This window comes from Saccharomyces paradoxus, chromosome XIV (assembly GCF_002079055.1).
Source record: "Saccharomyces paradoxus chromosome XIV, complete sequence".
NCBI lineage: Eukaryota > Fungi > Ascomycota > Saccharomycetes > Saccharomycetales > Saccharomycetaceae > Saccharomyces > Saccharomyces paradoxus.
The window spans coordinates 766,360-777,978 of NC_047500.1; the positions used below are offsets into that span (position 1 = coordinate 766,360).

Below are 11,619 nucleotides of genomic sequence, written 5' to 3' on the forward strand. Positions count from 1 at the left end.
TTTTTTGAAATTGTTACGTTTTTCTTTTCCTTTTCTGGTTACTTTTATTTTTTTTTTATTGATGTTATATATTAATATTTAAAAAAGGGCGGGAATGCTAACAATCGGGCAATTTATGTTGGCTATTTATATGTACAATAGATGAAGTTTGAGACTCTGAGACTGCAAACGCTGCAGCCTCCTTGTTCCTAGAACATGACGGTTCTCAGATTTAGTTGGAAACACAAAAATAATTTTTCATTATTTCAAAACAGGCGATGCTTCTCCCACCACAACTGGAGAATATACGAGGTGTCTAGCCCATATATCCACATGCAATGCGCAAGCTTAATTGGTTCATGTTTGCGCGAAAAGTTTATAAAATGACGTATTATAGTTGTATGTGCTAAATCAAGAAATGGCGAGCTACAATACAGAAAAGTTTAAGTAAGTAGGCTGTTTGTTGAGCTCTTTCTACGGTTATTTTTAGGTCCGTGCCAAGGAGAGAGTGAATATCTGGTGGGGTATCGCGGGGCAAGGAGACTCAGGCACAAAGGCAAAAACCAAAAGAAGGCACCAATGAAGGCACAAAATTACCCCACGTTTCAATCCCTTGCTATATCCCTTATTTCTCAACCGCCCTGCAGGAAAATAAGTTTTAGGTACACACGAGTGCAGAAAATTACGTTTTCGGGGTCAACTCCTGGTAGGTTGCAAATAAACTATGCTGAAGTTGGTAAGCTACGTAGAGCTTCAGGATACATCGGTCTTTCTCGGGATGAAATAATCAAAAATCTTATTGAGGAGGCCGTCGGTTTTATTGAACATTCTGGTGTTTCTTTTTCTTCAACCTCCAAAGCTCAAAATACTTCACTTATCTCCACTCTCGTATTTCCTTTCTTCTGTAACGTAACGCCTATACTTTACGCTGCTAACTCTCGTCGTCGTCATTATTCTAGAGTTGAGAAACAAGCAGTTTGCTGTCATTGATCTTCGCTATATTTGTAAAATAACATTTTTATATGAAAACATTTACACTTCCAGCAATTGAAACATATTTGATTAACGTCTAGTCTTGATGATCCACTCTGTGAACTAAAAGTGCAATCGTTCGTTGTTTCTGAGCTGCTTTCTTTATTTCTCAATTGAAAAACTAGATCATATATACTGCAGTTTTTTTTTTCTAGTCTACTTCTTATACAAAGGTTCCATTTTGTTAAAGAAAAGATCCCTCGACTTTGCCCTAGAAATTAAAAAGGATGGGATATTGACCGTCCCGAATAATGGCAGTGGGAAGTGGCCAAATCCTGCATTTGGCCCAATTGAGACACCAGTTGGAGCATGACCTGAGTCAAGACAGTCTGCATCAACTAGACTAGCTTCTGTTCCTTCTTGTAAAAAACCCATAACATTACGGGTCAAAACGTCAACCCAATTGTCCCTTTTAACCAATCCATGATATCTGAAATTTGTAACATAACCAATAGCAAAAACGTTTCCTGCCTCAACAGCGTTCACTCTGAAGTTCTTTTCAACCTGAATGAACCCTTTCTTATCACAAGGGTTCGAAATACGGTTGACTGGCACATTTGGTGAAATTCCAACGCCTTTGTAAATCAAATCAGCATCTATATATTTCGATGAGCCCTCGCCTAAAAAGATACGGTTTGGCGAGTGTCGGAAGAAGCCCCTACTGTGTTCAAATACAACGTGATACCATTTTTCGAGAAGTAGTCTGTCACATTTTTTTTCTTAGGGTATCGTTGTATAAGCCAGAATCCTGCAGCAGCTTATCAGAATTGTGAAAATGGAAATGTGCTTACTGCCAGACCTGATCTCGTTCGAATACTTAATGGACATGTAATTACTTTTTATATCGCTTTTCGCAATTACTAATCCAATATTGTTCCTCACTAACCACAGTGGCTCTATCACGAATCACTACACACGAAGAGTAAGTTATGTTATGCTCATCTCCAAGTATTATAACACACTTTCGAAGTGTGCTCCAGGACCTCCCCCCTCCGAGAACACTTAGCTCATTATGCAATAACCGGGACATAATTTTTTTTATATTATGGGGGGTTTCAGGAAAAGTACTCCAAGATTCAAACCAAGAACTGCCTATACTATGAGGAGACAAGAGTAAGGGATAGCGCGGTATGCTATAACGAAAGTATGGGAATAACTATGTATATCATTGAGTAAGCTTGGCTGGGCAACTTAACGAACAGTCAAAAAAAAAAAAAAAAAAAAAAAAAAAAAGAGCCAGCTAAATGACATGAAAGTTGTCCAAAAAATTGAGAAAAAATGTACCAGCGATTTGATTATGAACTGATGACGACATCATTAAAGGTTTTACATATTATCCAAAATGAATCGAGAGCTTTTTTATCAGAAACTTTCCCAACTTTTTAAAGAGACGGTCGTTTAATTTATGGGGGTTAAATGGTACTCTTTATAAAGGTATCACACTGTTCGATGCCTCAAAAATAGGCGACAACGTTTCACTATAATGTATCATGTCCCATGTGACTTTACCCTCGTATCCCTAAGTGAAAATATATTGATTGCTATTACATTTTAGTAAGAAAATTGACTTGATGGCACAATTGATCTTCACTTATTCTTCTATAAACATAAACCAATGTCGTTGTTTTTTTTTGAATCTTTTTTTACTCAAATTACTCTAAGTTATTGTTCGTTTTTCGATCGTGGCTTTAAGTATAACAAACAACTGCTGCATGATAAACGCGTTGTCAGCGGTATTTTCTTTTTTGAACTATATAAAGAAAAGTACCAGCGATTCAACTTCACTAAACTTGTTGAGGCACACCTCATCTCATCAACATGAAAAATACCGAAATTGAATATGGGGGAGAACATACCATTATTATCCTCTAGAGGTCTTGAGTTCCAAAGTACTTTTTCCTTACCCAAGGATATTTTCAGAAACCGTTTAACATGGTCGTGCTGCGAGATTTGCAACTCCTTAGGATTTTGCATCTGGTTGCTATTATGGTTACCACTTACCGTTTGGTGGGGCATGTCCAGCACTTCAACTTATTCATTTTTTATTGCTTTGGTTCTTCTGTTCCTAGGGCTAATTATTTTGCCTCCAATTCAAATACTTTGCCGTAAATATACCTTATCAAATCATCTCACCCAGCTTTCTAAAGAAATCATCAAAAGTACGCCAGGTGCATTCTCTGATGATTGGGACACTGTTGCACTACATTTCAATTCCTACTTGTATGAAAACAATGCCTGGAATACTGGGCAATTTTTTTTCAATGGTACTGACTGCCAAGAAGCATTTAGAAAAACCATTCTAGAGCCAGTCGTTTTAAGGAGAGAAAACGAAGGTGCTAGGTTCACATCATTTGAGGTTTCGGTTTTTCACATCGAAAAAGCAGTGCAGGTTTATTTCACAAAAGTACACGAACAGTGGAAATTGATCCATACTGAGAAGGAATGCAGCGCTACTGGCTTGGAAAATGTCAAGCTTCCTAAGGAAACCTATCGTTGCAAGCTAGCATGGAGTTTCCAGAGGATCAGATTTTCTTACTATCCAGTGGAATCCCTTTCTGATTTGGTTGACATCTATCTGTACGCGCAGTTTTCATCCCTCTGCTTGGTATCTTATTGTCTAGTGGACATTTTATTTAGAGTGGTAGAGGATTTTCAGAACATAAGGCCTAAATCGATGAAAGTTGAGGATAAAATGCAGTACTTATCAGATATTATAAGCGAGCAAGGTGCTCCTACTGAGAGATGGGACAAAATTGCAAGGAAAACGAATAGATGGTTATTTGAGAAGAGGGTTTGGAAGAATGAAGAGTTTTTCTTTGATGGCACTGATTGTCAAGTGTTCTTTAAACGGAACTTTAGCACCCTTTTATTTTCAAAGATATCTGTGCCGTCTAGATCATTAAACGTTGAACTTTGGCAGTACATTCAAGAAGCACAATCAGCCTCTACTGATGAGCCTTTAGTGTAGATATAGATATCTAGTAGTTGTAAGTATCCGATACAAATATTCCTCCAACGAATAAGATTTAAAAGTAAAAATAAAGAATACCGCCATGAATTGGCCTTCAACTTCTTTCTTTCATTTCTAGAAAAGGAAGCATTGTATCAACAAATTCACTGGGGAGTGTCTAAAACCACAGACTCTAACAGTATACGACTCCCAATACATGTTTATTATTTTGTACAATTTGAAGAAAGGGACAGTATAGTACTATTCTTGCTCGGTGATCGTTTAGAGCATACTGAACTGAACAAAGGCTTAGACAATAAGCTTCTGAACGAGGGTCCAAATCTCAAATCCGGATATTCTTTCCGACCGAAAAAGGAAGCTTTACAGGCACTCGAAAGGGTTTTTTCAAGGCACCTCAGCACCCCTATAATTGGCATTCTCACATTCTGCACATACGAATAGACAAAGGCACCATAAAACAATACCTTCGCATAAGAATCAATGATATATGTATGCCTCGTTCAGGAACAGGCGCATCTCCATAGCAATGATGAAGATGGTGCAAAAGATAAAATATGAAGGGTGTGAGGTGATGAATGGGCATCTGTTAACGAATCGTTTAAGTACTGATGATCGATGAAGGAATGGGTATAAATAGAGCTACTTCATCCATATGCCTTTGAGAATATACCTCTATTCCTTTCTTTCCTATTAAGCTTATATCAGCACTAAAAAACAAAACAAATATAATGGTCAAATTAACTTCAATCGCTGCTGGTGTCGCCGCCATCGCTGCTGGTGCCTCCGCAACCACCACTCTAGCTCAATCTGACGAAAGAGTCAACTTGGTTGAATTGGGTGTCTACGTCTCTGATATCAGAGCTCACTTGGCCCAATACTACATGTTCCAAGCCGCCCACCCAACTGAAACCTACCCAGTTGAAGTTGCTGAAGCCGTTTTCAACTACGGTGACTTCACCACCATGTTGACCGGTATTGCTCCAGATCAAGTCACCAGAATGATCACCGGTGTACCATGGTACTCCAGCAGATTAAAGCCAGCCATCTCTAGTGCTCTATCCAAGGACGGTATCTACACTATCGCAAACTAGAGACGGACGCCTTTACGAATGAAATCCCATAGCCATTGGAAATTAACAAAATAAAAAAATTGCTTTTTTTTGATGATATAATACAGTTGATTATATAAATGTATATTAATATTATAAACCTATTTGATCAATTACGGTATTCAGTATATACGATAAGCTTGGACAAGAAACTGTCCCTTTTAGGCTAATTCTCTAAAAAGGGGCTGGCAGTATGAAGAGTAACGTATGCTATGTTAATGAGGAATGTAGAACCTCGAAACATGTGGTTTCGTACTCTTTTATCTTTCTCATAAAATGTATCGCTTTTTTTTCTACTACGTGGGCCGGGAGCAGCTGAACATGTGTCACTATTAAGCTTAACGTTGTAAACCAGGAAGTTTCCCATAAAATTAAGGGTCCAATTTAGTATTCGGTACGGGCTTTCGTGAAGCTTTAAACACCGTCCTTGATTAACAACAAATGTGAACACAAACATTATGCGTGAAACTGTCCAGTCGTAATCAACACTCCATAATCGTCTCATGATTTTAGGATCAAACTATTGCACAATGGCTGCGAACATATTAACACCCTGGGCCCAATCAAGTTGTGCTGATATGATTCCTTGATAAGAGTGTCCAGCCGCCTTCCAGCGTGTACATGGTGTTGAATATGATAACCCAAAAGCATGATATGGGTAATGTTTCGGTACTGTTTCAGAATTGTTTCAGTAATGTTTTAGACAAGGAAAACATAGAGCAGCAAACCTCTGATCCGACAGTACTTAAGAAACCATAGTTTCTGTGTACAAGAGTAGTACCTATGTAATTCTTACATTTACATAACATATAGAAAGGTCCAATAAACTTACAACATTATGACATATAAGCTAGATCGTAATTCACTACGTCAACACATGGAATATGGCTTCACTTGAAGAAAAAAAGAGGAGCATTCCGCATATAGTCGGATGGTGACACTTTGATTCTCGTTAACCAGCGGCGAATAGGCGAAAGGGTATAATCGTAATAGTAAACAGTAGAATACGTTTTGATTTACTCGCATTCGATAAACTACACAAAGTATATATTGGAAAAGAATCATTTGTTCCTACACTAAGGGCTCCTCACTGCGGGCCAATTGCGCTTCTCTGATGTATGGCCACAGTTCAACATTCAATGATACAGATGAGTCAGATTTCTTTGAAGATAAAAGGCGGTAGAAGCAATGGCTAAAAAACCATTCACAGTCAATCCCATCGAAGAAAAACTCTTCATCTTTCCAGACTTTTTTCTCAAACAAATACCTATTCATTTTCTTTGCAATTGCATCCCATCCATCAGCACCACTTTCTTGCTCATTTATAATAGTTGACAAAAACTGCATCTTGTGTTCCATTTTTATAGGTGAAACCCTTATGTTTTGGAAAGATTTTACAGCCGTGAGAAGAAAACATCCAAGATACAAGATACGAAATAGAGGAGGAAGATTGCGTGACACGTAGACATTGTACAAAACAGAAAGGAAGAGAGGCAAACACCCGAGACCGAATATCCTCTTGAAAAACCCAGGTAAGTTTAAACCGGTGAGCTTCCTTGGGGAGCTGAATGTCTTCCAGGCTAACGGGGCTCCATGCTTTCTCAGTATTGAACAGCTTCCACTGTTTTTCAACTTCTGTAAAATAAACTTGCAAGGCCTCTTCGATGTAAGGAACGGAATCTTTAAATGACTTAGCTTTGGCAGCTTCGTCTTTCTTCAAAGAGAATGGTTCGAGAAGAGTTCTTCTGAACGCTTCTTGGCAGTCCGCCGATTGAAAAAAAAGTACTTAGTATTCCAAGCTTTGTTTGCATAGAAGTACGAATTTAGATTTGTAGCAATAACTTCCCAATCATGGGTGTGCGTGCCTGGTGTATTTTTAGCAATTTCTTTGGAAAACTGAATGAGTTGTTTAGATAAAGAACGTTTACGAGAAAGTGCATGAATAACGAGTAAAAATATTGGCCCTAGAAACAGTACAAAAAGCGAAACATTAAACGGGTAAATCCAATTGGTGGTCATTTTCCACCAAACACTAAGTGGCAACCATAATAGCAACCATAATAGCAACCAGACAGGAAACGCAGGCCACTTGATCATCTCATAACACCCCCAATTGAACTTGCTGCTAAAAACTTTTGTGGGAGGACAATCTTTTGGGATTCGAGATGTTTGAGGGATAACACATTTACGCTCTTCTCATTTTCGACTTCATTGTCTTTCATTTTGATAATGAGATGGCAGTCGGAGGGATTTATTATATAGAGTTGCAACTTCTGGCTGTTCGCTTTTATATAGCTAGGAAAAAAAGCCGCCAAGGCGCGAGCGTTTACGCAATGGCTTAGTTAATCTTATAATTGAAAAAGGCAATAACTTCAGATACTCATTGACTGAAAACTATGTTGTATCCCATTCTTAGAAAGAGGTCTCAAGGTGATTCCGATTTTTCTATCTAACTCACTCCGTGACTGGAGTGTCATTTTCTGCAATTGTGAATGCAAGTGCTTATAGGTTTGCGATAACTTCTGATTTACACGCAGTATCTAATTACGTTTAAGGAGCAATCCAACTGCTCGCACAGGGAGTTGCCGTCTGGAATCTAACGTATATTTTAGCGTAGATGGTCTGTCATATATTTGTGCAAATGTCTAGTAAAAATGGAAATAGGTATGCCATATCTTCTCACTTGAGAAGGGTCCATTCTACGAAGACGAAAAGTCTGGTCTCATCAAAGTGGTAAATTTCAGAACTGGTGCAATGGATTGGAAAAGATCTTTTGAAAAAATCCTCATTGCCGTCATGGTCAAGAAAAATGTACAAAAGTTTCTGATCTTTGTTGAAGACGAACCAGATTTCCAGAGCACACCAATCCCTTCAAATCAACTTGACGGTCTACACATTGCGATGTGGAAATGGATCAAAACTCTGTACCACGAAGTAGCACAGAAAACCGCGCTGAAGGACTCTTATAGAATAACTTTGGTACCTTCTTCTGATGGTGTATCAGTATGTGGAAAACTGTTTAATCGCGAGTATGTCCGCGGCTTTTACTTTGCATGCAAGGCTCAGTTTGATAACCTTTGGGAAGAATTGAACGACTGCTTTTATATGCCTACAGTGGTTGATATTGCCAGTCTCATTCTGCGTAATCGAGACGTTTTGTTCAGAGAGCCAAAGCGAGGAATTGACGAGTATCTGGAGAACGATTCTTTCCTTCAAATGATACCTGTTAAATATCGTGAAATTGTGCTGCCAAAGTTGAGAAGAGATGCTAACAAAATGACCGCGGCTCTTAAAAATAAAGTGGCTGTTGCAATTGACGAGCTTACGGTGCCACTTACGTGGATGATCCATTTTGCCGTAGGATACCCTTACCGTTATCCAGAACTTCAGCTACTCGCTTTTGCCGGTCCTCAGCGCAACGTATACGTCGACGATACAACAAGACGCATCCAACTGTACACTGATTATAACAAGAACGGTTCATCGGAGCCTCGACTAAAGACACTTGACGGACTCACTTCAGATTACTTGTTTTATTTTGTCACTGTGCTAAGGCAAATGCAAATATGTGCGCTTGGTAACAGTTATGACGCCTTTAAACATGAGCCTTGGATGGATGTCGTGGGATTTGAGGATCCAGATCAAGCAACAAATCGAGATACTTCGAGGATAGTTTTGTATTCCTACTTGTTTCTGAATACCGCGAAGGGCTGTCTCGTTGAATATGCAACTTTTCGGCAGTACATGAGGGAACTTCCGAAGAATGCACCTCAGAAGCTGAATTTTCGGAAGATGCGTCAGGGGTTGATTGCCCTAGGGCGGCACTGCGTAGGTAGCAGATTTGAAACAGATTTGTACGAGTCGGCGACGAGTGAACTCATGGCCAATCATTCCGTTCAAACAGGGCGAAATATTTACGGTGTGGATTCCTTTTCGTTAACTAGTGTCAGTGGGACGACCGCCACTTTATTGCAGGAAAGAGCTTCCGAGCGCTGGATCCAATGGTTAGGCCTTGAAAGCGACTACCATTGTTCCTCCTCCAGTACTCGGAATGCGGGAGACGTAGTAGCAGGTCAAATCATCATCAAAAATTTTTGAGGGTAACGCGAAAAAGGCCCCGAGAGCCCAAGAGTACAAACGATCCCCTTGCTAGCGCTAATTTCACAGACAGGATAGCTGCGTGGAATAATATTGTTGAGTGCACATTTAGGACCAACAATGCAAAGTTGGGTTACCTCATTGTAGATGAGTTTCACGACTTGGAAACGGAGTTCTACCGGCAGTCGCAATTTGGGGGGCATGACTAACCTCGATTTTGACGCTTTCGAGAAAGCAATCTCTTTGAGCGACACAGCACCTGAGGCTGTAGCTGATGCTGCGTTGCAGCGCATTGGGCTTACGAGACTGACCAAGAAATCGATGGACATCAACGAGCTCAATCGGTCGGAAGATCTCAGCAGAGGTTTATCCAGCTATCCAACACAGATGTTCAATCTGATAAAGGAGAAATCTGAGGTGCCTTTGGGGCATGTTCATAAAATTTGGAGGAAAGTCGAATCACCTCCCGAAGAAGCACTGAAGCTTCTTCTAGCCCTGTTTGAAATTGAACCAGAGTCGAAGGCCATTGTAGTTGCAAGCACAACCAACCAAGTGGAAGAATTGGCCTGCTCTTGGAGGGAGTATTTCAGGGTGGTATGGATACACGGGAAGCTGGGTGCTGCAGAAAAGGTGTCTCGCACGGAGGAGTTTGTCACTGATGGGAGCATGCGAGTTCTCATCCGAACGAAATTAGTGACTGAAGAAATTGACATTAAGGAATTGAAGATGGTGATCATGCTTGATAATAGACTTAATATTATTGAGCTCATTCAAGGCGTGGGAAGACTAAGAGATGGAGGCCTCTGTTATCTATTATCTAGAAAAAATAGTTGGGCGGCAAGGAATCGTAAGGGTGTATTATCACCAATTAAGGAAGGCTGTATAACCGAGCAGGTACGCGAGTTTTATGGACTTGAATCAAAGAAAGGAAAAAAGGGCCAGCATGTTGGATGCTGTGGCTCCGGGACAGACCTGTCGGCAGACACAGTGGAACTGATAAAAAGAATGGACAGATTGGCAGAAAATCAGGCCACAGCCTCCATGTCGGTTGCTGCGTTACCGTCTAGTTCCCAGGAGAGAAATAGCAGTGACAGGTGCAGAGAGTATTGCAGCAGCGATGAGGACAGCAACGCGGGCGTTCATGTTAGTACCAATACTAGGACTAGTGCTACTACCACTACCAGCACCAACGCCAGCACTAGTGCTACTACCACTGCTAGTACCAATGCTAGGACTAGTGCTAGCACCACAGCCAGCACCAACGCCAGCACTAGTGCTACTACCACTGCTAGTACCAATGCTAGGACTAGTGCTAGCACCACAGCCAGCACCAACGTCAGGACTAGTGCTACTACCACTGATAGTATGAACGTTAGCACTAGTGCTACCACTACTGCCAGCACCAACGCCAGCACTAGTGCTACTACCACTGATAGTTCCAACGTCAGGACTAGTGCTACTACCACTGATAGTTCCAACGTCAGGACTAGTGCTACTACCACTGCTAGTACCAACGCCAATACTAATGCTACTACCACTGCTAGTTCCAACGTCAGGACTAGTGCTACTACCACTGCTAGTACCAACGCCAGGACTAGTGCTACTACCACTGCTAGTACCAACGCCAATACTAATGCTACTACCACTGCTAGTACCAACGCTAGTGCCAACGAGGACGCCAATACAGGTGGCAATGCTGAGAGTAATAGATTCCGTCCAGTCACTGACATTAATAAAGAGCCATATAAGCGGAAAGGAAGTCAAATGGTTTTGCTAGAGAGAAAGAAACTGAAAGCACAATATCCCAATACTTCTGAGAATATGAATGTATTAGAGTTTCTTGGATTTCGGTCTGACGAAATTAAACATCTTTTCCTTTATGGTATCGATATATTCTTCTGTCCAGAGGGAGTATTCACACAATACGGATTATGCAAGGGCTGTCAAAAGATGTTCGAGCTCTGCGTCTGCTGGGCTCGCCAGAAAGTATCGTATCGGAGGATAGCTTGGGAAGCACTAGCTGTGGAGAGAATGCTGCGAAATGACGAGGAATACAAAGAATATTTGGAAGATATCGAGCCGTATCATGGGGACCCTGTAGGATATTTGAAATTTTTTAGCGTAAAAAAGAGAGAGATCTACTCTCGGATACAAAGAAATTATGCTTGGTACTTGGCTATTACTAGAAGAAGAGAAACAATTAGTGTATTGGATTCGACAAGAGGCAAGCAAGGGAGCCGAGTTTTCCGCATGTCTGGAAGGCAAATCAAAGAGTTGTATTTTAAAGTATGGAGCAACTTGCGTGAATCGAAGACGGAGGTGCTGCAGTACTTTTTGAACTGGGACGAAAAAAAGTGCCAGGAAGAATGGGAGGCAAAAGACGATACGGTCGTTGTAGAGGCGCTCGAGAAACTGGGAGTTTTTCAGCGT

At 40.6% G+C, this 11,619-nt stretch overlaps 1 protein-coding gene across 1 annotated transcript; it reads left to right on the forward strand.

Moving 5' to 3' along the window:
• Positions 1–2,851: 2,851 nt before the first annotated feature.
• Positions 2,852–3,979, forward strand: COS10 (Cos10p; the record flags this gene model as incomplete). The annotated part of the gene is made up of 1 exon (XM_033913113.1): positions 2,852–3,979. One exon carries the CDS (start codon positions 2,852–2,854, stop codon positions 3,977–3,979), a length of 1,128 nt encoding a protein of 375 aa, XP_033769004.1.
• Between the last annotated feature and the right edge of the window lie 7,640 nt (positions 3,980–11,619).